The following is a 27,969-nucleotide window of genomic DNA, read 5'->3' as shown; positions in this document are numbered from 1 at the left end:
ACAAATATTTCATTTGGAAAAAATGTATTTACAGCTTAGACACGCAGGTGAGTTTGTACAACTCTGTCAGATACCCCATCTGAAAGTGCTAATATTTTCAGCTCATCAGTCAAAGTGATGAACTTGGCTTTAACAATAAGGGCTTTCCAAAGGCTGATCCTGGCCTCCTGCACAGCCTGGTCGGCCTGCAGTCTGCTCCTCAGCTCCTGGTTCTCAGCCGGACTCCTCACACTGACCAGATCTGTGTGGAGCTGCCTGCAGTAGCTCTGAGCCTCAAACCAACTCTTCTGTCTCCCAGTCTTTAGACATGTCAGCGATCCTGCTGTTGACCTACACATCAGATATGGTGGCCAGGTCACCGTACTGCTCTCTGCAGTAGCTTTGAGCTTCAGTCCAGCTCATCCTAGGGTGAGTGACGAGGATGTACTCATGGATGTCTATTTGGAGCCTAAATGGAGAATAAGAAGGTAACAGGTTTTGTGCTGACTTCAGAGTACGAGAAAAATAATCAGAAAAGTTAAAACAATGTTCACTTTGGTTGACATCACTTTTTTCACATTCACAGTCTTAAAGTTTAGCAATTTAAAGGGTAGCTCCACCAATTTCCCACATAAATGTGTGTTTACTTGGGGAGTACTACAGCATATGTGTAAAAGATGTAGTATAAATCTACTTCATGGCTCCAGAGGAGGCTGCATGTAATCTGATAAACTGCCTCCAGTGATGTCACTCAGTGGCCCAGTTGCATTGTGGGTGAAAAGCAGTGCACTGGTCCAGCATTTGCACTCCTGTCCACTATCTTCCATGTCTGTCCACTGCAGAGACAGCCCCGTTTTATACAAGAGTTATCTTTCCAGCTGTGAAGTGATTCTTGTGATAGCACAATAAAAACAGCCATGAGTATAGCTCAACGTTTCTATTCGTTTCCATATAAGGGTGTATGGTGTACTAAACAGGATGTTCTGTCTATACAACCACGGGACATTCCAACCATTTCTTGTAAATGGGTGAGGGAGGGGTGAGTGCGGTTATTAATGTGGAGTTAACAGAGCAGCTCCTTGGGTATGCGTTGAAAAGGTACCAACATGGGGAGTTCCAGGAGCTCAGTTGGTAGAACATGTGACACATGTACAGACAAGACTTTTTCCTTGCTGTGCTGCCTGTCATCCCCCTTCTCATCCCCATTTCCTGTCATCTCTGTAAACTTTCCTTCTGCGTCAAACTCAGAATGAGCTTATAAATTTGAAAGGCAATGAAGTTGATGATGTGAAACATTAAGTATGTTTTCTTTGTAAGAGTTAAGCTGAAGCGGAAAGGCCAAACAGGTTAAATCCTGGGACTGTGGACTCTATTGTTTTTTTTTGCACAATGCAGCCAAACACTCGGCTAAAACACTGAGTAGTCCAACACATAGCAGAGTTCATGTTCAACGTTTAAACTTGTCGAACTGTTCTGACCTCTTTCACTACTTTATTTTTTAACCATGAAAACAAATAATGAAATTCTAATACATTTTCAAGATTTTGGCTGTATTTTGTTCAACATGTGTGTCAGTTCATGGCCGTTTTCTTTCTAAATTAACTTCAAATGGGCCATAAACAGTTTCTGGTGTTAATGGTGTAATAAAGCATAGTGACGCTGTAAAAGCAGCACATAGATGATTCATAATGATGGCAGTAAACAATTCAAGGTTAAATCCAGATAAAAAAAAAAACACAAAGGAGTTGAAGAGTCCTATCAGCAAAACTATACATGACATTTGTATATGCTTGAAAGCATTGTGTTAAATATGTTAAAAGAATACATGAAATCATTGCAGCTTAAAAGCTGTTGAGAACCCCTAAAAAACTCAACCATATACATCCAAACCTGGATACATTAAATCATGTTGTTCTATTTTCATTTGAAAGAGGAAGCAGCCTGCAGTATTATTTAAGGTTGGAAAGAACTGCTGCTGTTTCCTGTAAATGGTGGAGGGAGGGGTGAGCAGAGTTAACAAAGCACCGCCTTGTTTTTTTTTGCGGGGGGCATCTTTATCCTAAAACAGGGTTCAGTGGGTTCGGAGATTCCCTGTTCCTCATGGAGCTTTAGTTTAAGTTTCATTTTCGATATGAGAGCAGTGCTGCTGTTACTGGGTGTGGTTTGGTGAACATTTAAAAGCATCTGCAGGTTTTTGCAGACATACAGAACTCTGCGTCTTCATTTAAACTGCAGAATCTACTCTGTGCTCTTTGACCCAAACATGACCGACAACTCGGGTAAGTCATGTCCATGTTTTAAAGTGCAATAATTTTAGGGTGATTCACTGGTTGAATAATACATTTTGGACATATAATGTACAGCTCCTGTAGAGTTATACTTTTATAGACGGTGTCTTATAAATGAGTACTCTAAAAATCTGCATTGGGAAATATAATCATGGTTTATTTGTTTGAAATGTTTTCCAATGATTCTGCTTCTCCCAAAGTGGCGAACAGATGTTTCTACTTTTTCAATCTTTGTGTACATCACATGAAGGACAATGTCTGTGCAACCTGATGTCTGATTCAGTGTCACACATTGTTCTACACAGGACAGATCATCACAAATAACAAGCAGCTGAGGATAGTGATGGTGGGGAAGACTGGAACTGGGAAGAGTGCTTCTGGAAACACCATCCTGGGACGAAATGAGTTTGTATCAATGTGCGCTTCTCAGTCTGTGACTGTTGACTGTTTCAAGCATGAATGTGTGATAGATGGGCAACAGATTGCTGTTATTGACACTCCGGGCCTGTTTGACAACAGGTTTGATGAGACTAAAACAGTCAAAGAAGTGAGCTATTGCATTCGTTTGGCTGCTCCTGGACCCCATGTGTTTCTAGTGGTCATTAGTGTGGGCAGATTCACTGCAGAGGAAAAGCAGACGGTGCAAAAGATTCAAGAAATATTTGGCCAGGATGCAGACAGATACAGCATGGTTCTCTTTACTCGTGGTGATGATCTTGAAGAAACGACCATTGAGAAATTCTTTGAAGGCAACCACGACCTTCAAGAACTTGTGGCCAGATGTAACAACCAGTACCACGTCTTCAACAATAAGGAGAAGAAGGATCGCTCACAGGTCAATGAGCTGCTCCAGAAGATCAGAAATGTAGTGCAGAGGAACGGAGGAAGCCACTACACCAACGAGATGTTCCAAAAGGCCGAGAGGGAAATCGAAGAGGAGAAACAACGCATCCTGAAAGCAGAAGAAGAAAAAATACAAAAAGAGAGAGAGGAACTGAAGAGGGAAGTTCAAAAAGAACATGAAAAAGAAACAAAGAAAATTCTAGAGCAAATCAATGCTGAGAGAGAGAGGGAGAGGAAAGAGAGAGAGGAGGAGAGGAGGAGGATGAAGCAGGAGATGGAGGAGCAGAAACGGAGGGAGATGATGGAGAGAGAAGCAGAGAGAAAGAGAGTTAGCCAGGAGATCGAGAGGCAGAGAAGGGAGATGAATGAGGAGAGACGGAGGGAGATGGAGAGAATAGAAGCAGAGAGACAGAGAGAGAGAACCGAGAGGGAGAGGGAGAGACAGGAGATGTATGAGCAGAAACTGAGGGAGATAAAGGAAAGCGAAGAGAAAAAAGAGAAAGAGAGGGCAAGGAGGGATATGGAGCATAAAAACCATATGGATCAATTGAAAAGACAGCATGAACAGATGTTGAAGCAGAAAGAAGAAGAGTTGAGGGTCAGGCAAGAAAATGAGGCTAGAAATAGGGCTGAGAAGAAGGGTTGGTCTCCATGCTGTATTCTATAATGGAGTTGTAAATGTTACAAAGGCAGCTCTCAGCGCCCCAGGATGGATTTATTAAGGGCCACTTAAAGTGAAAGTTGGTGAGTAGTTTTAGAAAAATCTCTTAATATTCTGACAGCAATCAATTAATCAACTGCTCTGACCAAAAAAGCCGAAGCAGAATATTTTGTTTCAGCTGAAAAATTATTTTTAATCTTGTAATGAAATGAAATGTAATAAAATCTTTGAGTGGTGTACTTTTCATGTTTTGATGTGCACGACACGAAAATAAAAACTTGATCAATCATTCAATCATTATCATAACTCAAGATAGATTTTTTGCGTTAATGTTTTTTATTATATGAAGTTTTCTTGTTTTGATTGCCATTTACTTTTCTTGATCAACATCTGTTTTCATATCCTCACTCTGACCTGTTTTTTATATATGCATTGCATTATACATTGAAACAAGGTTATTTTTAAAGGGCCATTTCAACACCTTTCAACCTTCCTTTGTGTCACTCCCTCCAGGAAATACACGGGACAACAAATCGTCAGTTACATATGACTTTATTCTTCTCCTTCGTCATAAACCACCATAAGTCAACGTCGAACTGTTAAATAATAAGGATATACATTTAAGACAAAATTTGTAGGTGACAGAAATACAGAATGTAAACACATATGCACGATACAACATGACAGAAATAAACGTACCTTGCTGGCTACTGAGAGGGAATGAGTCTGATTTTCGGAGGCTTGCACACTTCTCCTGCTTCATAGCTTTCTTGTTCACCCTGGCTGTGTCCCAATTCAGGGTCTGCACACTTCAAGGACCCGCCCTTTGCGGCCTCAACGAATGAGTGTACTTAGGTGCGCCCTGCAGGCCGCGTCAACTGTTGTTAATTGGGACGGTCTACCCTTCGCAGCATTTCCTGGTTGCGTCACCAGATGTTCCCGCCCCTACCTGTACGTCACTATTTATGCAGCCCAGGTGCGCAAAGTGGCAAGAGGAGTTTGAAAAGTTTGACTGTCAGATCTGTTTGAGCTTCAGGAATTCCTGATTTCCTTTTTAATCCTCCAGCTGGTGGAGGAAGAGGAGAAGCAGCTCTGGTTTATCTCCGGCTGAGAGGACCGTGGAGAGTTAAACCTGTTATTGAACCCACAGTAATGTTATCAATATCATCATTATTAGCTAGCTAACCGTTTGGGCTCATTAACATGCCGATACATTACGTTAATGCTGACATATAAACTGCTGATCGCCACATATGGTTTTATTCTAATTTTAAAGGCGTTATTCCAATTTAAAGTGTTTGGTAGATAGTTTTGTTTGTTGTAATGATTTATTGTCATTTTAATTATATTATGAAATTGCCTCTTTCTTAAAACATTCTTAGTGACATTGCAGCCGTGGAGTCAGAACTGCAGACCCAGTTGATGGACGACGTGGTGGACAGAGGAGACTCAGAGCTGCCAAGCGTCACGCTTTGAGTGTGACAGTCACGCAATTCGACCCATTCTGACAGCACACGCCACACTTGACATTTCTCACGCTTATATTTCCCCTTTAAATACTCTATATTTATGTTTTTATGATAATTAGAGTTGAGCCGGATACTCGGCTGAAACGAGTATCCGGTACGGATAAAGCACTTTTGCCGAATACGAGTATTATACGAGTTAATATCTGTGCTCGGATTGAATGAAAATCCTCACTGGGTAGCTGACTGTGTCTTCACAGCGCCCCTCCCTTACACACATCCAGATGTGTTTCTGTGTCCCGCTCTGCTCACTCACACACAGAACAGCTGTCTGTCTCTCCCTCAGTCATTCGGGTTCAGAGTCTTTTCCGTTAACGTTTAGGGTTTATTCAGCTTCAGGTTTGTCTTTACTTCAGTTTGTACTCACTTATTAACCAGTAGAGTTCTGGTAAACGTGGGTTCGTTCAGACGTGGTGCTTTGTAGAATGTGACTCGTGTTGCGTCTCTGCCTGTCGGAGATTTGTTTTCTTTTTCTTTTTTTTTAACCGTCAGCTGGCTCTAACCAGAGTGTCTGACACTTTCTTGCTGCATTTCATTATAAAAAAATAAAGGTAGTGGTGGTATAAATATTACAAATTAAGCTACACACACACACACATACACCTGGTATGGAAATTAAAAAAAAACTAAAAAGAACCAAAAGAATCACACTGATCAAAAAAAATAAAAGTTAAAAAAAGAAAGTTATTTTGAGTATGGAAACTCTTGTTCATTACATTTTACTTCATAACTGCAACCGCATGTGTTGTATTCATTGTTGCAAAACTTGTTCTGCAAATAGTTTGTTTGCTATCGTGATCAAAACAATTGATCTGATGCTCAATGCTGATGCTGTCCTGTAAATAGTTTTCTAATCAGCAATAAATATAACAATTTCTGATCAACCCATATCAATTGCATGCTTAAAATAACATACCGCTTAAAGCCACGCCTGTTTCAAGACAACCTTACCCACTTCTGGGTTAAACCCCGCCCACTTCCGAGTACAGATACAGATATTAGGCGAGTTCAAGATCAAGCTGCCTAAATCGTGATGCATGCTGGTTAAAATGTGTCCACGACGATCTGGATGGGAGTGGTTTCTGCGCCGCATCTGATGTCACATGACCTTAAGTTATCGCGGGAGCGAGGCTGCTGCAGAGCATTCCAATAATACCCAACTGCAGCCACTGCGACCCCCGAAGCCACTACAAACCACGCCCCATACAAACCACGCCTCTACAAACTACGCCTACGTGTTGCTACAGTGGCCGGGAAGGACGATTAAACTCACAGCAGCAAATGCAAGCAGTCAAAGAAGAAGAAGAAGAAGGAAAATGCAGCCAAGACAAGACAGCAATGCCAGTTCAGGTGAGACGCATTTATATTATTTTTAAGTTCCCGGTTAGGAGGTGTAAACATTGAACACTTAATGTCATTTTAACCGTACGTTCGCCAACCGCAGTTGTCAGCAGCGCCTGTAGGCAGACAAGATGGAGATGCCGGTTTAGGTTAGGTCGTTTACATTTTGGGAAGATGTTGACGTTTAATTTAATGTTTGAGACGTCTTTTGCCAGGCAGAAAGAGCATTAATGACTGTTTTTCAAAGACACCGGACTATTTGTAAAAAAAAAAAACCAACACATTTCGTCAAACCGATACACTGAAAATGTGCGTAAGCAAACCCATTTTGTGTCGTCTTTTACGTTATGAAAATCAGGTTAATGACTGAGCAAGGGATGATAACAGAAGTATTGAGGGAACACGGCACGTAGACGCAGAATATTGTCATTTAACTCAACATATCAATGTGTTATTTTGACACACAAAAACATTAAAAAATAGGGTCATGTTTTATATCACTTCAAATAACTGTACTGGCTAGAGATTTATTAACGGTGACGTTTAAGTGCATGTCAGAAAGTGACATACAAATACATTTATTGCAAAAATGACAGATGTATTCTTGAATCCATTTAAATTGTTCACGTTTGATTGTTTTATTGTAAAAAGCAGAAAGTTTGTACATTTTGTCAATAAACCTAATTTGCAATGGGGGTGCGATAATTTTAAGTGCAAATGTCAATCCTATGCGTCCTACCTGGATCCCCATAAATCAAACTGACACAATTATGGTTTGCTTTCTTCAGAGTTCACAGGACACCGACCACATGTACAGCAAGAGGCCTTACAGCTTTCCACCCAGAGAGCATGTTAATGTGAGTGAAGATTAACCCAAGAGAACAACATATCCAGTGTTCACAGCTGTGCACTAAGTCATGACTTTGTGTGTCTTGATGACTTGAGGACTATAATGACAGCATGGACTAACATGATGTGGTCACCACAACCAGAGACGTTGGGATCCTGAGTGAAGACGCATCTTTCCACAGGCTTGTGGTGAGGACATGCAAAGGATCAACAAACAACAAATCTTATTTGATATACTTAACCAGAATAATTAGGTTTAACATCTGAATGCTGTTTGATCAGATTTTAGGAAAGGGCTCAGCAAGCTGAACACCATAGAAAAGTCACTAGTGACCTTCATGTAACGTTCATCACTCAGGATAACGGTCTACTGCAACATCTTGAAGTGAGTTTGAAAATGGAATTTAAGTCACATAGTGTAACTCATTTTGGTCCAAATATGTTAAATGAATGATTTAAGTGAAACATTTTCTGTTAGCCTAGTGTTCGTACATTTATTTTGAGCATTCTCCTAAGAAATATATATATTTACAGGCGGTCATCACATGAAAAGTTACATCCTCATGGGCTCATGACACAGGCAACAGTCCATGCCCTTTCAGCTGTCCATGCATTTTCCATTGACAGAGCCACAGAAGTGTATAAATGTGGACTGCAGTATGACTTGAGGTATGCTACATACATAAGGAGAGTGCTAATACCTATAAGTATTGTTTTTTACCTTGTTTATGACAGCCTTTCCGTGTTAATTTCCTTTTACTAATCGCTATTTTCTTCCATTTTGTCTCATCAGTGAAAAACGGCTGTTGGCTCATTACATGACAAACAACATGAGCAAGGAGGCAAAACAGCAACTAGAAAAATATGCTGAAAAACTCAGAAGAGCTCTGGACTCTGAGGAGTTTTTAAAGACGCTTTAGAATGTATGTAGGATGAATTAAAAAATAGTCTGTGAAATGATAATGTTTTATTTTATTGCCAATAAAAGTTGTTGCTGGCTAATTCATTTGTCACAACTTTTGTGTTTTGAGGTACATATTTTAAAGACCTGTGTATGGTCATATTTATAAATACATAAATACATTTTATTTGTGTCAAAGGGCCAGCAGTCTTTTCTGTTAACCCATAAGAAATCATCACCTTAGAGTGATAATTATGGCATCTGATGTAGTAGGCCAAGCTCTGTGACAGTGTGGCTCTTAGAAAAACGGCTGGTGGAAACAACCTATTTTAATCGAAATGACTACTACTAATTATTATTATTATTATTGTAAATATTTAATTTTATTGAGTTTAAAATAACCTTGTGCACATACATTAGTCACTTATATAAAAAATGAAAAGATGCATGCACCAGATTTAGCAGTCCTATATAATCTTTTATCAGATTAATCTTTTATCCCAATCTTTTATTTTTTTTATTACTTAACTTTCTATTTTTGTATATGTTTATAGTTTCAAGCAAATTGTTTGCATTGAAAAGCATTTAATGTTGTGAATCAACCGTTAAAGTTGTTAAAAATGATCTGGTTATTGCTTTGTTTCCTTTGTGTTTGCTTTCTAAGTGCTCAGGGCCTCCACAGCCACCGTAGTGTTGTATGGGCGTGTTTTGTATGGGCGTGGTTTGTAATGGGCGTGGTTTGGAGCGGCTCTGGCTTGGCTGCGGCTGCAGCTAGACCCTTCTCGAGCATTCGCGCAGTTGCTCTCCAGGTACTGCGCGACCCCAGACACACTTTCATGACGTCAGGACTTTGCCCTAATTGGCTCTCATCTACGCTGACGTATATGACGTGTGTTTCGATGAATTTCCATATCCATAAGGCCTCTGCCTCTTTTCTACTCAAATATCAAATACTTTCAGATAAGTAGCAGCCGTGTGGCCGCACCTATGGGATAGTCAACAATGAATAAACCTATAAAATCCTTCATCGAACGTAACAACCCTGAAAGATGTCGTCAATAAACTGCTCAGTTCTGTCAGCTTAGGGTGATGATGGAGAAGTGGTTAACTGCTGTGTCCAGTGTTATCTGTGCTATCCACTCTTATTATTTAACCCTTTCTGTTCCCATCACATTAACAATACAAAGAATTATCCTGAGCAATTCTGCGTGTGATGAGATGGCGCAGCGGGACAAGGCATCTGATTCAGTCATTTGTTCTGATTATTGTATTTCATTCATTCAGTGAAATGTATTTCATTCATTGTGAATAATGTTTCTATGAGAAAATGCTTCATTTTATGTGTCTACAGTTATGCTTATTTGTTAAATGTAGTCAGCAAATTCCCCTCAGCTGTGATATAATCATAAACATAAGCTCAGTTGTCATCATAATAATTAATAACTGTTGTAATTGTACTTACTATAATGTACCAGATAGACAAAGTTCAAATGTATTTAATGGTGATATTACAAGGAAAACAGAACATGATCATTTACAATGAGACAACATTTAGGCTCTTCGTCTACTCTTGATGCGCCACTGTGTGACCGTTTGAAGTGAAGCAATTACAAAGTATCCAAATTTGAAGTTGTTATTGTGACAAAGCTGTCACATTCTGTTGTCTGTGAATATGAACTGTCTGTCTGTATACACAATATATGTGTGTGTGTGTGTGTGTATATATATATATATATATGTATGTATATGTATATGTGTGTATATATATATATATATATATACACACACACACACACACACACACACACACACACACACACACACATATATATATATATATATATATATATATATATATATATATATATATAGTAATCAGATGAATACATCCTCTGCAAAAATACAGGCTTGACACGGGTCTTGATACCCGGTCGTCTGCATGCAACACAGCAGCAGTTCCACTGCTCTATTCCCTCAGCTCAAATATTTTGGTTGACTAATATTTTGAACATCTCAGATTGAATAATTTCTGAAGGAGATTAATATGAGAAAAAGGCCAGCAAAGTTCCCATAGCATCAGGTAAGAAAACTGATCGCAGTCGTTGTTGATTGTAATCAAACATTAATGGAATTTCAATTTCCTCCACTTCTTCGCCGACGAAGAAGGCAAACACCGCAACCTCAGCCAAGTCACGTCACGTCTACGGGAAGAGAGAGTGTCCGACTTCATAGCAACGTTTGTAGCCCCGCCCCTGCTGTCGCCAGCAGTTCTCGCTGATGCAGTCAGGCAGCAGGAGGTCAACTTGAACGCGCCTTATCTTTCACACACAACAGCGCCGATATTTAAAACCCACTCGACGTTCTCCCGTGTGTGAGAGAGAGAGAGAGTGTAGCTGTGTCTCAATTCAGGGTCTGCACACTTCGAGTGCGCATTTGAAGTGCAATTACGTCACTATTCCGCGGCGAAGGGTGTCCCAATTCGAAGTGTTCTCATAATGCACCCCACAAATGCGCACTCCTTTTACCTGTTTTTCGAGTGTGCACCGCTACTAAACTTCGTGGTGTCACATATCCCAAGATTAGTCGCGCGCCCGAAGAGAAGAAAGAAAGAAATAAATAACGGCGACCTCGAGTGGCGCAGATCTCGTATTTACAGTTTTTCTCAATTGTTTACACACATTTTCTGAAAGCATGCCTCATGCTCTCAGAACTCTACACACAAATCAAAAATCACACACACAATGGGCAAAACCCCTCAATTCTCCTGCAAAATTAAACTTTACATTCAAAACAATGTTATTTCTTCTCAAAATGGTATTTTGTTTTCAAATGACACACACAAACCATCAAATGAATAGACATTTATAAGAACCAGTTGAACACTGATGTGCTCAGTGTAAAACACTGATGAATGGAAAACACTTCTTCATTCATCATAATGACTTTGGCCTTTTTTGTTCAGTTACACTTACTACAGTCAGTACATACATAAGTGTGATGTAAAATATTTGAGAATATTGTTTTTATACTCAGAACACACAAATACACGGTAACAGATATATTTTATCTTTCCCACAAAAACAATGTACACAGTGTACATCTCAACCAACACAAAGTGCATATACAACAATATACGGTCTACCTACAAAACAACAGAAGAATTTACTGTACACAGTTACAGTAAAAAAATAAAATAAAAAATAAAAAAACTGTGCAGCATGATCTCCTCTGTTTCGGTCTGGCCACAGCACCTCATCCACATCACAAGCAATGTTTTCCCTGGCCAAGCAGCAAGAGAAACATCACCTAGCATGGCGAATCCAGCCATGAAAAGCACCAACTGCTATATATCCACATGCATCTTCCATAGCTTGGAGAAGGGGTATACACATTTGTGGATTTGTGGATTTCGGTCATACACTTTACAAAAAATTCTCAACAGGATTGAGGAATGGAGAATATGGAGGGAGATAAAGCGTGGTTGAGCAGTGAACCAGTTACGAACCAGAGCAGCCCAGTGGAAACTTACGTTGTCCCAAATGACAATGTACCTGAGCTGCTCTGGTGGAATGAGTGTGTTGTGTAGGGTGTCTAGGTGTTTGCCCATTTGATGAGTCAGTGTGCATAGTAGGGCAATTCACTTTAGAATTTTGAATGACAGAGTGTTCTTTGTGAAAGCAAGAGATTTTCTTCATGAAAATTGTGCCAAATGCAGAGAATTGTGTGTAGTGTTTTGAAAAAAGTGTGTTTTAGAACTGCAATTTGAGTGTAAAGCAGGAATTGTGCTTCTAGTTTGGCAGAATTGGTTCAGGGGGTTGGTGCATGAGTTACATGTTGTGGTCATTGTGTCTCAAGTACCAGTTTTTGTGTGTAAACAATTAAGAAAAACTGTAAGTGTGAGTATTGGGTTTATACTCAGTTTTTACTCAGCCAACGCCAGATATGTTAAACTTCAAGGGACATTAAAACCTCCACATTTCAGTTAAAATACGATGGTAATGCTCAGCTTGATCCCTTTGGAAGTAAAGCCTTAAAAGCCTTCACTTTCAAACATAAGACGCTCAGAGAGGTTGACATGTATTTCACATCTTATTGTGACTGTGAAGATGTTAGAGACTGTGTTTACTTCATGTACATTAATGGACCAAGATGAACAGATTCAGATCAGGCTGTGATCACTGCTTTATTTCAGACCGTAACACTGTAAAGTCTAGTTAAACGTTAGAATTAAATAAAGAGCAAAGTTTAGGATTATCCTCAATAATTAGGATATTATTATCCTGGATGATGATTCTATATTTTTTGCTGTATTAGATCTATTTTGTCTGTTGATGTAACACAAAACGTCTTTTACATTTCATTGTGTTTTAGGGAGCAAACAGAGAGGAGGAAGAGGAGGAGGGAGGATGAAGGAGGACACGAGGCTGCAGAGAGGATGGAGAGGCTCTTCTCTGCTCCAGAGGACAATCCTTACATAATATCTGTTGTTATTTAGTTAATTTATGAGTTCTTTTTAAATTATTTGTTCATAATTGTTTCATTTTATATAATTCATGAAATAAAATATTGTTATTGTTACACGTTGTCTATTCCATTCAGTATTTACAGCTTAAGTACAATTTAGAACAGCAAACGGCATCAAGTGCTACTTTTCAGGGACAACAAGGGATTGAATGTTTTCTTTTATTATGAAGGTCTTAACATTTACAACTGTTTACAAAATTACAAATAACTTTACAGACTATTATTCACTATAAACAAAAACAATTATCATTGAAAACAATATTAAAACAGTTAGAGACGATGTACAGTAACAGGCTGAGCAGAGTCCCTGCAGTGCTGCTGGGCTGGATGGTGTCAGTGGGACATCATCTGGGTCGGTACTCAGAGTGTTTTGGGGGTCCAGTCTCCAGGGCTGCCAAGTTTCAGAAAATGACAAGAGTGAGACTTTAGCCATGCAATGTGTTTGGCGAAAAAAACTTTTTTCCTTTTTTAACATCGATTTGGCCTGTTTTAACGACAATTTATTCCTTAAGACTGATGTCCTCACCTCCATGCCAGCGGCTCTCCCTGCACTGTGGCCTCCTAATGCTAGTCTTAATTAACCAGAAATTAGAAATGAAAATTGTAACAAGAATTTTGACAAAATACATTTATCAGGGTTCTAGCAGTTTTCAGTAAGTCAAATTTAAGACCTTTTTTAAGACATTTTAAGACAATAAAAATTGAAATTTAAGACTTTCTCAATGCGTCACCAAAAAAATTTAAAATCAAATAGATTCTGAAAGAATCATTTTATTACAATGAGTTCAATAACATTAACAGGCAAAAAACAAACTTGCCTTCAAATAGAATATATTTAATTTCATATTAATTAAAAAGCGCACTGCAACTTACAAATGCAAGAAAAAGAAGCACACACTCGTTAGCCGTGTCTCAATTCAGGGTCTGCACACTTCAAGGACCCGCCCTTTGCGGTCTCACCAAGTGAGTGTACTTATGTGCGCCCTGCAGGCCGCGTCAGCCTGTTGTGAAATGGGCAGGCTTGGGGAGTAACGGACAGGGTTGGGAGGGTTACTTTAAAAATGTGGTCCGATACAGTTACTAATTACCTGTTAAAAAATGTAGTCAGTAACGTAATCCAAGTACCACAATATTAAAGTAATGTAACTTGATTACTTTAAGTTACTTTTGGATTACCTCAATGCACATGCAAATAAAGACTTCCTCTGAGGAACACATAAAGCAAATTAAAAATGTAATTAATTGTAGGGTATGTTAGATTTATTCAGTTTTTTTCATTGACTACTAACTATTCAGCTGTATTCAAGAATTACATCACATATTACAATAATAATTATAATAATAATAATAATAGTAACAATTATTATTAGTGTTATTGTAACTACTAGGCCTATTTCTAGTAATAGCAGTTGTAAAACATATAGGATGTGTGTCACTTATTGTCCCCCAAAATTACCCATACAATTTCCTAATATAATCATGCTATTTTAATACCTTGTTGTGATCTAAAGTGTTAGTGACCCATTTCAGTCACTGCAGTTGTTTCAGGCAATTTTGTAACGTACAAGCCTCACAAGGTGGCAGTAGCTACATTTTAAGTGTCTATGGGGCCCTCGCAAGTCAAAGAGTTTTCCACGATGAAGTCCGTGCAAATGTTTCACAATAAAAGCCTACTGAGCTATTTATGCTAGAGGACTTTTAATTTGAGACGGACACAGGAGGTGTTGAGTTTGTATTAACAATGTAATGTCTTCGTTTTAACAGGGCAAACGGGAGCGAACCAAAACGAGACTTCAAAACTACCAAAACACCTAAACACGTACCATCGTCGTCGTCCATCAACTGGGTCTGCAGTTCTGACTCCACGGCTGCAATGTCACTAAGAATGTTTTAAGAAAGAGGCAATTTCATAATATAATTATAATGACAATAAATCATTACAACAAACAAAACTATCTACCAAACATTTTAGATTGGAATAACGCCTTTAAAATTAAAATTAAACAGCAGTTTACATGTCAGCATTAACGTAATGTATCGGTATGTTAATGACCCCAAATTATTAGCTAGCTAATATTGATAACATTATGCTGGTTCAGTAACCGGTTTCCCTCTCCACAGTCCTCTCAGCCCGAGATAAACCAGAGCTGCTTCTCCTCTTCCTCCACAAGCAGGAGGATTAAAAAGGAAATCAGGAATTCCTGAAGCTCAAACAGATCTGACAGTCAAACTTTTCAAACTCTTCTTGTCACTTTGCGCGCCTGGGCTGCATAAATAGTGACGTACAGGTAGGGGCGGGAACATCTGGTGACGCAACCAGGAAATGCTGCGAAGGGTAGACCGTCCCAATTAACAACACCTAAGTACACTCATTCGTTGAGACCGCAAAGGGCAGGTCCCTGAAGTGTGCAGACCCTGAATTGGGACACAGCCAGAGTGAACAAGAAAGTTATGAAGCAGGAGAAGTGTGCAAGCCTCCAAAAATCAGACTCATTCCCTCTCAGTAGCCAGCAAGGCACGTTTATTTCTGTCACGTTGTATCGTGCATATGTGTTTACATTCTGTATTTCTGTCATGTACAAATTTTGTCTTAAATTTATATCCTAATTATTTAACAGTTCGACGTTGACTTATGGTGGTTTATGACGAAGGAGAAGAATAAAGTCATATGTAACTGACGATTTGTGGTCCCGTGTATTTCCTGGAGGGAGTGACACAAAGGAAGGTTGAAAGGTGTTGAAATGGCCCTTTAAAAATAACCTTTCAATGTATAATGCCACGCATATATATAGATTAGGGCCGGGACTTTAACGTGTTGATTACGATTAATTAATTACACAAAAAATAACGCGTTAAAAAAATTAACGCATTTTAATCGCACTAATTTTTGCACCGCGGAACGTTTCTCACTGGATGAGTTTCAGGGGTACCGATTATACTGGAGCACCAACTAACGTTCATGCATAGCGTCCATGACTTCAGACAACAACAATGAATGAAGAAGCAGATGAGACCGCTCTGGTTGGCCCCGTGGATGGGAAATTTTGTTTTAAAAAGCGGACGGATGGCAGCGTAGATAAGAGCACGGTTGTGTGCAAATTATGCAAGAAGGAGTTTGCGTATCACCGCAGCATATCAAGCCTCAAAAATCACCTAAATGCTAAGCAACTATTTATTATGTTGTTGTTGCAACTGGCACTTTATGTGGAACTGTTTATTGTTTTGGCCAAGGTTATTTACAGAGAGTTGGACTGAAATTGATTTGTTTAGATCAGCTGTTGGTAAAGTCTGTTATGGCCTCTGAAGATAGATGTTTTCTAATAGTCAGGGTTTCCAATGTTCTGAATGTACTTGAAAGTATTGTGTTTAAAAAACAAAGTGTTATACACTCACCGGCCACTTTATTAGGTACACCTTGCTAGTACCGGGTTGGACCCCCTTTTGCCTTCAGAACTGCTTTAATCCTTCGTGGCATAGATTCAACAAGGTACTGGAAACATTCCTCAGAGAGTTTGGTCCATATTGACATGATAGCATCACGCAGTTGCTGCAGATTTGTCGGCTGCACATCCATGATGCGAATCTCCCGTTCCACCACATCCCAAAGGTGCTCTATTGGATTGCGATCTGGTGACTGTGGAGGCCATTTGAGTACAGTGAACTCATTGTCATGTTCAAGAAACCAGTCTGAGATGATTCGCGCTTTATGACATGGCGCGTTATCCTGCTGGAAGTAGCCATCAGAAGATGGGTACACTGTGGTCATAAAGGGATGGACATGGTCAGCAACAATACTCAGGTAGGCTGTGGCGTTGACACGATGCTCAATTGGTACTAATGGGCCCGTGAGACTAAGTATTTGTTGCTACTGCATTGTCAGATACATGGGTTATGTCCTGGATAGAGGGAGAATGAATGCAAATTGTAAGTTCCTATTTCTCCAAGTTGCCCATTTTAACATTTCACTTTGTAGTAGAAGTTTACTTGGAAACACACCATTTTCAATCTCTTACCACCGGCGAAATATGAATATGCGAACTGCTCCGAAAACGAAAGTGAAAGTTAAAAGTCGCACTCGCAGGGGTGAGTGACCCAGCTGTCTGTGTATCGTTGGCATGGACACAAGTCCCGGGGTCCGTTTCACAAAGCAGGTTCAACAAACTCTGAGTTTTCGGTTCCAGAACAGCTGATTTGAGTTAGTTTGATCAACTTGGAGTAGTTTCACCTGGAGTTAAGCACGTTCACCACAAGTATAAAAAGACAGCATCAATGGAGCCCCGATTCGACGGGTCACCATGGCAACGGGGAAGAGGAGGGCTACGTTTTTCAACCCACTGAAATTGGAAATATTAATGCGCTCATACGGTGAGTTTGAGCACGTTTTTAGTAGGAAGTGTAACACCGCTGCAGCAGCAAAAGAGAGGGAGACGGCGTGGGAGAACATTGGTGCTCGGGTCAACGCGTAATTTTAAATGTAGTCCTTTGCAATCTGCAAAGCAATGCAAAGTTTGTCTGGAGTTTTGACTCCAGACAAACTTTTTTGTTCAGGCATAGACACCTGTATTTGACAGTGGATGGATCAGAACAGGGAGAGAATGGGGAGAGAGATGGGGGGGTGTGACATGCAGTACAGGTCAGTCCTTCCAGAAAAACGCAGAGTTTTTTGTGATTGTTGCGGGCAAAAGTCCTTGATTATGCGGTACGTTTTCTTAAAAAATGCGATGGAATATGCGGGATATTTATGCAATTTTATGCAATGAAATTGCGGGAACTTGCAAAAATCGCAGGAACTTGCAAAAACTGCGGTTTGATGAAAAAGAGAAAAAAAGGGATTCCCCCAACACCCTGTTCTCACTAGGCTACTACCTTCATGGCTTTTCTTATTACTTCCTATGATAAGCAAGCATACTACATCACAGAAAGTGCTGGAATATTTAAGTTCTCAGCTTGTTTTATTTCAGACCGAAACGAAAACGAATAAAAAAATAAAATGTGTGCTTCCTGTTTTACAGAGGTAGCTATACAAAACAGACATCTTTTGTTAAAATAAGTGCTTCCAATACACAAAGTGCAATCTCTACTGTACCGTACATTTACATACTAATAATATACTTATAACTGTAAGGTTTTTGAAACTAGTATGATTTGTTGTTGGCAAATGGGACTGATTTGCGGGCTTCATCATGGCTTCATCGCGGGGTTTGCAGCTTTTCGACGATGGTGTAATTACGTCACTTAATAACGTTCCCATGGCAACAGGGGAAAATGGCTGCTCTTGTGTGAAGTAAACGCAACATTTTTCAAATTTCTGCTACGATATATGTGACTTTTTTGCAATGAAAATGCGGGGATTGTGAAATCATGCAAGCCCCGCATATTTTGCGTAGAAATCGGCAATTTATGCGGCGAAAGTCTGGCGTATTTGAAAAAATGCAGCCCCCGCATAAATATGCAGACTTTGCCTGATTATGCATTGAATCATACGATCGCATGATCGCGTTTTTCTGGAGGGACTGAATTTCCCACATTAATGTTTACTAAAACACGAATGGTGTACTAAACAGGATGTTCTATTTATATAACCACAGAACATTCCAACACTTTCTTGTAAGCGGGGGAGGGAGGGGTGAGTAGGGTTATTAATGTAGAGTTATCAGAGCAGCTCATTGAAAAGGTATCAACATGGGGCGCTCAAGTAGCCCAGTTGGTAGAGCATGTGCCCCATGTATAGAGGAATACATTTTATTTTATTTTTCGAAATGGATTATTCATTCCATACAATATAAGTTAAGGATTTAATATTCGAAGGTTTTTCGAAGGGTTAAAAATATCTTTCATTTAATCACTTAAAGAAAATGTTTGTTACCATTTTATAGTATTTTATAGAAAAAGAAGCTCTTACTTGCAAATTTAAGCTATGAGTGAAGAGTGATTTGTTGATATAATGTGAGGACTTCTACATCCTTTGTGGCTTGTATTAAAATATATGAAGAGTCCTATCAGCAAAACTATACATGACATTTGTATATGCTTGAAAGCATTGTGTTAAATATGTTAAAAGAATACATGAAATCATTGCAGCTTAAAAGTTGTTGAGAACCCTGAAAAAACTCAACCATATACATCTAAACCTGGATACATTAAAACATGCTGTTCTATTTTCATTTGACAGAGGGAGCAGCCTGCAGTATAATGTAAGGTTGAAAAGAAGTGCTGCTACTTCCTGTAAATGGTGGAGGGAGGGGTGAGCAGAGTTAACAAAGCACCGCCTTGTTCCTCCTACGGGGGGCGTCTTTATCCTAAGACAGGGTTCGGTGGGTTCAGAGCTGATCTCCTCCTTATGGAGCTTTAAGTTTAAGTTTCATTTTCGGTAAGAGAGCAGTGCTGCTGTTACTGGGTGTGGTTTGGTGCACATTTAAAAGCATCTGCAGCTTTTTGCAGACATTCAGAACTCTGCGTCTTCATTTAAACTGCAGAATCTACTCTGTGCTCTTTGACTTAAACATGGCCAGACGGTTTTATTACCCAAACATGACCGACAACTCGGGTAAGTCATGTCCATGTTTAGCTGTGCCATAATTTTAGGGTGATTTAATGGTTGAATACCATGTTTTGGACCTATAATGTACAGCTCCTGTAGAGTTATACTTTTATAGACAGGGTCCTAAATGAGCACTCTAAAAATCTGCAATGATTTATTTGATTAAAATGTTTTCCAATCTTTCTGCGAGGGCTGGGAGATAAATCGGTAATATTCATTAATTCGAGTTTGTGGTTTAGGATGATTTATAAATTGCTTCGCTGTTCCTCATGGGCACCGCTAGTTCACAGTGAGCTTCTCCCTCCCCCGCATTGACTTTCCACAGAGAATCAAACACAACAACACGGCAGCCAGCAAACAGTTAGTTCCTAAAATTGGACTTTCTTGTTAGTAGTCTGGTTCTGTAGCGCGATCAGACCTCTAACAAGCCATGGTCCGCTTCAAAGTTTGTTCAAAGGCTGTTACAACAACAGGCAGCGGACCGACACGTTTATTTCAGCCTCTCAAACAGACGCCTGTATCACAGTGGGACACTTGTTGTTTACGAGATGTGCAGACCGCGACAGCTCACAAACACCCGCTATAAAGCTACCAACGTTATCGGAATCATTTAATCATTGTGTCCCGTATGACAAGAAAGGATCCCGGTGGACAGCTACCGATGCAGTCACGGTACATATCGTTAAAGACATGCTGCCCGTACAGTGGAACAGCCGGAGGTTCATCCACATGCTGAAAATGTTCGACCCCAGTTTGTGTTACGAAGCCGCAACGGGGCACGATGTCTCAAGCCAGAGGAGGCAGACAGGCTCGTCTTCCTGGTCAAAAATGTGTTAAAAAGACATCAAGCACACACCTCATGTCCTGTACGTCTACATGTCATGTTTACAATGCAGCATGTTAAATTTAGTTTACATATCTTCAGGAATATAAAATTATAAAATAAAAACTTTATGTAAACAAAAAGCACCTTTTGCAAAAAAAAGGTGAATGAAGTTATGATAACACTTTATCAATACGAATATGGAAACTGATCTGGTTTTATAATAGCAAGCAATCAGGCATGTTAAATTTGTGTGGTAAGCATTTCTTTTAGTCCCCTAATTACCAGGTATTTACCTGGTAAATTCATGGTGACACATAAGTGTTACTAGGTAATTACCAATGGTAATAAGAAAGTATATACAATGAAATTATGGCCAAAATGCTGGGTATTTTACCTGGTAACTACATGGTAAATTATAGTGTGTTACTGGGTAAATACTAAGAGGGTAAGTACAGTGAAACTATGGCCAAAATGCTGTGTATTTACCTGGTAACTATATGGTAAAATATAGTGTGTTACTGGGTAATTACTAAGAAGGTAAGTACAGTGAAACTATGGCCAAAATGCTGGGTATTTACCTGGTAACTATATGGTAAATTATAGTGTGTTACTGGGTAATTACTGTTGGTAATAAGCAGGTAGCTAAAGTCCTAGCTATTTACCCAATAAATATATGGTAATAAAAATGTATTACTAGGTATTGTATTTACTTTCTTATTACCATTGGTAATTACAGAGTAACACTTTTATGTTACCATGAATTTACCAGGTAAATACCTCGTAACTGGGGGACTGTAAAAGAAAGGCTTACCATTTAGGTTTACAAAAGCATTTTATCAAAAAGGACACATTCTTTTCAGAAGGATGCACTTTTCTTTATTTTTTCAAGTGGGTTCGGAGGTGCACCGTATACAATAGCAGGGCAAATTTGTTTAAAACCGAAGCATTAAAATAAGTGCAGTGCTTAATTTCTTTGTCATTTGAAGGTTATTTTAGAGAAGAAAAAAAAATCAAGTAAAATCGTGAATCGAATTTGGTGTGAAAAAAATCGGAGATTCAATTTTTAGATTCTCTAGATTTTTAGAATCTCTAGATTTTGCTTCTCCCAATGTTTCTACTTTTTCCATGTGTGTGTACACTGCATGAAGGACAATGTCTGTGCAACCTGATGTCTGATTCAGTGTCACACATTGTTCTACACAGGACAGATCATAACAAATAACAAGGAGCTGAGGATAGTGATGGTGGGGAAGACTGGAGCTGGGAAGAGTGCTACTGGAAACACCATACTGGGACGAAAGGGCTTTGAATCAAAGTGCACTTCTAAGTCTGTGACTGTTGACTGTTTCAAGTATGAATGTGTGATAGATGGGCAACAGATTGCTGTCATTGACACTCCGGGCCTGTTTGACAACAGGTTTGAGGACATTAAAACAGTCAAAGAAGTAAGCCAGTGCATTCGTTTGGCTGCTCCTGGACCCCATGTGTTTCTGGTGGTCATTGGTGTGGGCAGATTCACTGCAGAGGAAAAGCAGACGGTGCAAAAGATTCAAGAAATATTTGGCCAGGATGCAGACAGATACAGCATGGTTCTCTTTACTCGTGGTGACGATCTTGAAGAAACGACCATCGAGGAATTCTTTAGTGACGACACCGACCTTCAAGAACTTGTGGCCAGATGTAACAACCAGTACCACGTCTTCAACAATAAGCTGAAGGATCGCTCACAGGTCAATGAGCTGCTCCAGAAGATCAGAAATGTAGTGCAGAGGAACGGAGGAAGCCACTACACCAACGAGATGTTCCAAAAGGCCGAGAGGGAAATCCAAGAGGAGAAACAACGCATCCTGAAAGAAAAAGAAGGAAAAAAACGAAAAGAAAGAGAGGAACTGGAGAAGGAACTTCTGAAAGGACATGAAAAAAACATGAAGAAAATTCTAAAGCAACACGAGGCTGAGAGAGAGAGGGAGAGGAAAGAGAGAGAGGAGGAGAGGAGGAGGGAGAGGGAGGAGAGAGAAGCAGAGAGAAAGAGAGAGATAAAGAAGAGGGAGAGGGAGAGAAAGAAGATGTATGAGGAGAGACAGAGGGAGATGGAGAGGAGAGAAGCAGAGAGACAGAGAGAGAGAGAGAGGAGGGAAAGGGAGAGACAGGAGATGTATGAAGAGTGGGAAAGGGAGAGACAGGAGATGTATGAGGAGTGGGAGAGGGAGAGGAGAGTAGCAGCTTTTACAAAGGCAATTGAAGACTTAATTGATGCACTTGCACATGAATTGCACATGAATTTTTTTTTTTAGAAAAATCTCTTAACATTCCGACAGCAATCAATTAATTAAATGCTCTGACCAAAGAAGTTTGAGAGGAAGATGGCAGAATGTTTTGTTTCAGCGGAAAAATAATTTTTAATCTTGTAATAAAATGAAATGTCATAAATTGTTTGAGCGCTGTACTTTTGGTGTCTCTGTGCACGACACGGAAAAAAAAAAACTTGATCAATCATTCGATCATTATCATAACTCAAGCTAGATGGTATGTTAAATTATTTGTATTCATCAAGTTTTCTTGTTTTGATTGTCATTTACTTTTGATAATTCAATCAAAATCTGTTTTCATATCCACACTCTGATCTGTGTACTTGAATGCATATTATCACTGTTTGTGAATCTCACATTGTTTATTTATTTATTTATTTTCTCTGTTAGTCAAAGTCTGTCATTCATTTCAGAGGCTATGTCATTATATTCTTTTGCTAGTGCACTCTATTACTTTTAATTACTGATGAATAAAGTTTACTGACAATACTTTGCGCATTTATTTGTGAGAGACTTTGAATATAAGACTTTTACTTGTTATGGAGAACTGTATTAATGTTGCTTTAACTTCAGTAAAACATTTTGAGTAGTAGTTGTCCCCATATTACTTGTTTAATCTTTGATAGTTTGAAGATCAGCCAACAGCAAGTTTAAATAATTTCCACCAGTGCTTGATGATTTGAAGTTAAATTCAAGACAAACATCAACATATATTTTCTTACCTGTCTGATGTGTGACCTCCAAAATGATCAAAAACGTCCCTGTGAATCAGAATAAAACTGTGAAACTAAAAAACACACATGGATGAGAATTCAATTGTAAGCATATCATGAATTAATCATTTGTGTTCAGTTTTAATCAGAGTGGATGAGAAAGAAGTACAAACCAAAGAGAAGCAGCTTCTTCAAACTTTCCTCCATGATCTGCAGTAATGAGAGAAATTATCCACATTTGTGAATCAATACTGAAAAATGAAAATCTGTTAATAACAAATACAAGTGCACAAAATGGTGTGTTATTTATTGTGGATGCTGTCTTACCTCCTGTCTTTGTCTCCAACGTCTCCTTTCCTCGTGGAGTTTGGATACTAAATGGTTTGTGACCACAAGTCAGTAAGTGGTTGTGTGTTTTGATGTTTTGTGCATTTCCATCTTAGTGAGAACCATTGTGGAGTTCTAGACATTTGAAGTGGAGATGTTCGTGCAAAGTGGGCATATTTTTACAGACGCTCAACACACTGGAACTTAAGATGTTGTGACTCATGGTCATTATTTTGTGTATATTTGATGCTGTGAGTGATTGATAGCAGGTTGGACCTGATGATTAGTCTGAGCCGCCTGATTGCTGCCCCAGGATTGGTTTTTGAAGCCTATTGAGCATTTTTGAAGCACCAGCTGATTGCAGTCTTCCTCTCCACCAATTCACCCACATCCAACTGGGACTAGTGTCTAGCTTGAACAGGATTTTGTGTTTGTGTTTGTGAAACCTAGGGTAATCTTCAATCTGAGTCTTTTGTACATGTGTGTAACTAGAAAACTGTGTGTGGTAGCCCAGTAGCCCAGTAGGAAGGAGAAGCATTTTCTTTAACCCGTTTTGTCCTGTTTTTCCTTAATGAGGAGTTAGGTAAGTTTTGTCTTTTTGTTAATACTTTTGGTTTGCATATTTGTACATGTGGCAGCATTTATAAAACACAACCAAACACAGAAACAGTGTCTGTCGCCGTCTGTACGTTTCTGCATATGGTTGTTTTATCTATTTTGTGTTTTGTCTATTGCTGTGTTTTTCGTCAGTCACCGTGCGTTGAACTCTCAGGGCCAGTGTTCATTTTGTGTGTGTGTGTGTGTGTAGAGACGTCCCTTCATGCATTTTGGTTTGCAGTAGACCACTTTAATGTGTACATGTTGTCTGGACAGGACATTTGGTTACTGTCGGTTAATGTTTGTTTGTCGCAGGTTGTCAAGTGGTTAGAGCGCATGCCACGAACGCAGTGGACCGCAGTTTGAATCCGGCTGGAGGACCTGTACTGCATGTCACACCCCCCATCTCTCTCCCCATTCTCTCCCCGTTCTGATCTATCCACTGTCAAATAAAGGTGTCTATGCCTAAACAACAAACAAAAAAAAACATGAGCCCAAAGCTAGTTTATAATTTCCTTATTCCTCTAGGCCTATATCATAGATGAGCATTTACACTTTAGCTCTTGTTAAGGTGATCCTATCTACGTAAAACTCTCTTCTTTTGAATAAACAAAGAGTTAAGTTGGTAACAGCTAAAGTTAGAATCAGCAGCTTAACAACAGTTGAAGGTATCATTGCTAACGTTAGCTAACACTACAGGACCAGTAACCCCACATAGAGGCTGTGTTTCCTGTAATGCTGTAATGTGTTCACGCCATATCAGTTATCACACTGACTTAATGTCAAATTATGCAACTAAACCTGTGTGTTTTACTGTTAAAAGAGTTGGGAGAAACATCTACTGTAATATATTGGTGTGGGTTCAATAAGTCAGACGGAGACCGGACTGAACGGGCAGGCTGGGACTTTACTCAGACGTCAACAACACGTACAAACACAGGTTACAGACCAGGCTGTTGCCTTGCTTGTCCACAAGAGGGCAGCGCTCTCTAGAAGTATATTATCAGAACACTACACTCCTCCCCTTTAAACTTTAACCCCCAAAAGCTCAAAATACTGCAATTTGCATAAATACTGTAAACAAAATATTTACTTGGCACAACTTATAAAATATTCTTCTGCAAATTAAAACTTGGTTGTCTCATTGTTTTTTTTTTTTTCCATTCCAACTGATCCTAAACAGAACAGTTAGCTTTCCATTATTAACTAATAAATAACTAGCTATTCAGAACTAAATAGGATAATCAGAACATTTGACCCAAAAAAGATACAGTTCCCTTTGCTTTTTTAAAGGTTCAGTCTTTTTGGTGGAATCCGCAAGCGATCTGGATAGCGGCGTCCAGGTTGTTGTGTAGCGGCTGAGACAGCCACTGGCTCTGCTGGTTTCACTGGAGTATTCCCGCACTGTGCTGGCGATCGTGAACCGGGTGCAGGGCTGAGTCTTGCAGGAGTTCCAGACTTCACCAGAGGGTGAGCTGGTGCTGGAGTAGAAATCTTCCCTTCTGCCTCCTGGAGGCTGCTGGGTTGTGTTGAATCCAGATCTGGTGTCAGATGAGTATCATCACTTGAGATGTTGCAATCTACCATTTTTTCATGTGAGAGTAACAGGTGATCAATGTGAACTGTGCGCACTCTCACTCCGTCGTTTATCAGGTAAGAAACAGGTCCTAGTCTTGTAACAACTGTTCCTCTGATCCATTTCTCCTTCCCTTCACGAAAATTTCTCACACGCACCTGATCACCCTCAGACAACCTCCTCAACTTGTTTTGTCCCTTGTCATGGTATCTCTTCTGAGTGTGTTGTTTCTTCTCAACAGTGTCAGCGAGACTTGGCTTCAGAAAACTAAACCGGGTCCTCAGCTGACGCTTAAGAAACAACTCAGCTGGTGAAACACCTGTTACTGTGTGTGGTGTGCACAGACCCCTTGTCTGCCAACACTTGCTTCATCAGTGAAGATTTGACGGTTTGTACTGACCTTTCAGCTGCCCCATTAGAAGCTGGATGATATGCTGGGACCAGGGTTTGTTTGATGCCATTACTTCTCAAAAACTGCTTGAATTCACTGGATGTGAATTGTGGCCCATTGTCCGAAACCACTTCCTCAGGCAGTCCGTAAGATGCAAAAATGCTGCGCAGAACTTCAATAGTCTTAGCTGATGTCGTGGTTGTCATGTGAACCACCTCCAACCATTTTGAGTGACTGTCAACAAGGACTAAAAAATACTGTTTATCTTTCTCACAAAAATCTATGTGTATCCGTTGCCACACCCGAGTTGGCCATTTCCAACAATGCAGTGGGGCCACTGCTGGTAGTTGTCTCACTGTCTGACATGCACTGCACTCTTGCACAGTTTTTTCAATGTCCTTATCCAGACAAGGCCACCACATATAGCTTCTTGCCAAAGCTTTCATGCGACACATTCCAGGATGACCCTGGTGAAGATCATGTAGCAGCTTTGGTCTGAGAGCTGGAGGGACTATAACTCTCATTCCCCAGAGGACACATCCTTGTTCCACTGATAGTTCGGTTTTTCTCATAAAGAATGGTTTGAGTGTCTCCTCCTTGGCATGACATGGCCATCCATTTAGAGTGAGCTCCTTCACATGGCTGAGCACCGGATCTTTGCTTGTGCCCTGTGCGATGTCGCTGGCTTTCACAGGTAAATCCTCCATAATAGAGAAATAGAACATTTTTCCTTCCTCTGCAGTGCTATCTCTGTCTTTGCTCGGCAACCGTGAGAGTGCGTCTGCATTGGCATGCTCTGCAGACTGACGATACTCTATTACATAGTTATAAGCCATCAATATGAGTGCCCACCGCTGCATTCTCAAAGCGGCCAGTGTGGGGATAGCTGACTTCGGCCCAAGGATTGCCAAAGGCGGTTTATGGTCCGTAATGAGAGTAAACTTCCTCCCATAGAGGTATTTGTGAAACTTCTTCACTCCAAAAATTATAGAGAGGGCTTCCTTCTCTATTTGAGCATATTTGCTTTCTGCCTCGGATAACGTACGAGATGCAAATGCTATGGGCTTTTCTTCTCCATTCTCCATCACATGGGAGATAACAGCGCCGACACCATAAGGAGAAGCATCACAGGCTAGTTTCAAGGGCTTTCTGGTGTCATAATGAACCACTAGGGTACTCTGCAGTAGTTGCTGTTTTGCACTTTTGAATGCAGCTTCACATTCAGATGTCCACTCCCACACACACTCTCGTTTCAGTAGCTCATGCAAGGGTCGTAGCTGCATGGACAGATTTTGCATAAACCTGCCGTAGTAGTTCAGTAGCCCCAGGAAGGAGCGTAACTCTGTGATGTTGGTGGGACTCGGTGCGTTCACAATGGCTTTCACTTTCTCTTCTGTGGGATGGAGACCTTCACTATCAACAATGTGACCTAAATATTCCACTGTGTCTGTCATGAACTTACATTTGGATTTCTTGACCTTCACATTATACTTTTCAAGACGACTCAACACTTCCTCCAGTTTGCACAGATGTTCCTCTCTTGAACCAGCTGTGATTAAGATGTCGTCAAGGAAACAGGTCACATGCTCAATTCCCTGTAGGATTTGATCCATCACTGCTTGGAAGATGGACGGGGCACTTGAGACTCCATATGACAGTCGGTGGTAAGTGTAGAGTCCTCGATGTGTGTTGACTGTAAGGTATTTCTCTGAATCCTTATCCAACTCCAACTGCTGATAGGCATGTGATAAGTCCAGTTTAGTGAACAACTTGCCTC

At 39.9% G+C, this 27,969-nt stretch overlaps 4 protein-coding genes and 1 long non-coding RNA gene across 9 annotated transcripts in view; 3 read left to right on the top strand and 2 right to left on the bottom strand.

Moving 5' to 3' along the window:
* LOC115589579 (GTPase IMAP family member 4-like) overlaps positions 1-4,077 on the top strand; it is an 80,038-nt gene extending 75,961 nt beyond the window's left edge. The window contains exons 1-3 of one of the 2 annotated variants that reach the window (XM_030430558.1): positions 2,129-2,258; positions 2,573-3,383; positions 3,823-4,077. In XM_030430558.1, coding sequence (XP_030286418.1) covers positions 2,243-2,258; positions 2,573-3,383; positions 3,823-3,832 — 837 coding nt within the window. In that variant the 5' untranslated portion in view covers positions 2,129-2,242 and the 3' untranslated portion in view covers positions 3,833-4,077. Of the gene's footprint in view, positions 1-2,128; positions 2,259-2,572; positions 3,384-3,822 lie in introns of those variants that run through there. The other variant, XM_030430557.1, reaches the window with a different exon arrangement.
* The window catches only part of LOC115589561 (GTPase IMAP family member 4-like), a 30,250-nt gene extending 7,527 nt beyond the window's left edge, over positions 1-22,723 (top strand). The window contains exons 1-2 of one of the 2 annotated variants that reach the window (XM_030430518.1): positions 19,193-19,459; positions 21,483-22,723. In XM_030430518.1, coding sequence (XP_030286378.1) covers positions 19,417-19,459; positions 21,483-22,573 — 1,134 coding nt within the window. In that variant the 5' untranslated portion in view covers positions 19,193-19,416 and the 3' untranslated portion in view covers positions 22,574-22,723. Of the gene's footprint in view, positions 1-19,192; positions 19,460-21,482 lie in introns of those variants that run through there. The other variant, XM_030430520.1, reaches the window with a different exon arrangement.
* Positions 1-27,969, bottom strand: part of LOC115589563 (C-type mannose receptor 2-like) — a 57,762-nt gene that overhangs the window by 14,433 nt on the left and 15,360 nt on the right. The window contains exons 2-4 of one of the 2 annotated variants that reach the window (XM_030430532.1): positions 23,629-23,675; positions 23,475-23,511; positions 23,311-23,349 (exon numbers count right to left, since the gene is read on the bottom strand). In XM_030430532.1, coding sequence (XP_030286392.1) covers positions 23,311-23,349; positions 23,475-23,508 — 73 coding nt within the window. In that variant the 5' untranslated portion in view covers positions 23,509-23,511; positions 23,629-23,675. Of the gene's footprint in view, positions 1-23,310; positions 23,350-23,474; positions 23,512-23,628; positions 23,728-27,969 lie in introns of those variants that run through there. The other variant, XM_030430530.1, reaches the window with a different exon arrangement.
* Positions 6,552-8,493, top strand: LOC115589605 (uncharacterized). Of its 2 annotated transcripts, XR_003985550.1 has the most exons (6): positions 6,552-6,647; positions 7,427-7,495; positions 7,584-7,676; positions 7,770-7,872; positions 8,022-8,156; positions 8,281-8,493. It is a non-coding gene; the product is annotated as an uncharacterized LOC115589605 (long non-coding RNA). The 2 variants fall into 2 exon arrangements; XR_003985549.1 differs by having other exon boundaries at positions 7,427-7,676.
* The window catches only part of LOC115589379 (uncharacterized protein K02A2.6-like), a 2,547-nt gene continuing 682 nt past the window's right edge, over positions 26,105-27,969 (bottom strand). The window contains exon 1 of the mRNA XM_030430222.1: positions 26,105-27,969. This exon is cut by the window's right edge and continues 682 nt beyond it. Coding sequence (XP_030286082.1) covers positions 26,105-27,969 — 1,865 coding nt within the window.

The sequence above is a fragment of the Sparus aurata genome, chromosome 10 (genome assembly GCF_900880675.1).
Source record: "Sparus aurata chromosome 10, fSpaAur1.1, whole genome shotgun sequence".
Classification (NCBI taxonomy): domain Eukaryota; kingdom Metazoa; phylum Chordata; class Actinopteri; order Spariformes; family Sparidae; genus Sparus; species Sparus aurata.
This window is presented reverse-complemented; position numbering and strand designations above follow the sequence as displayed.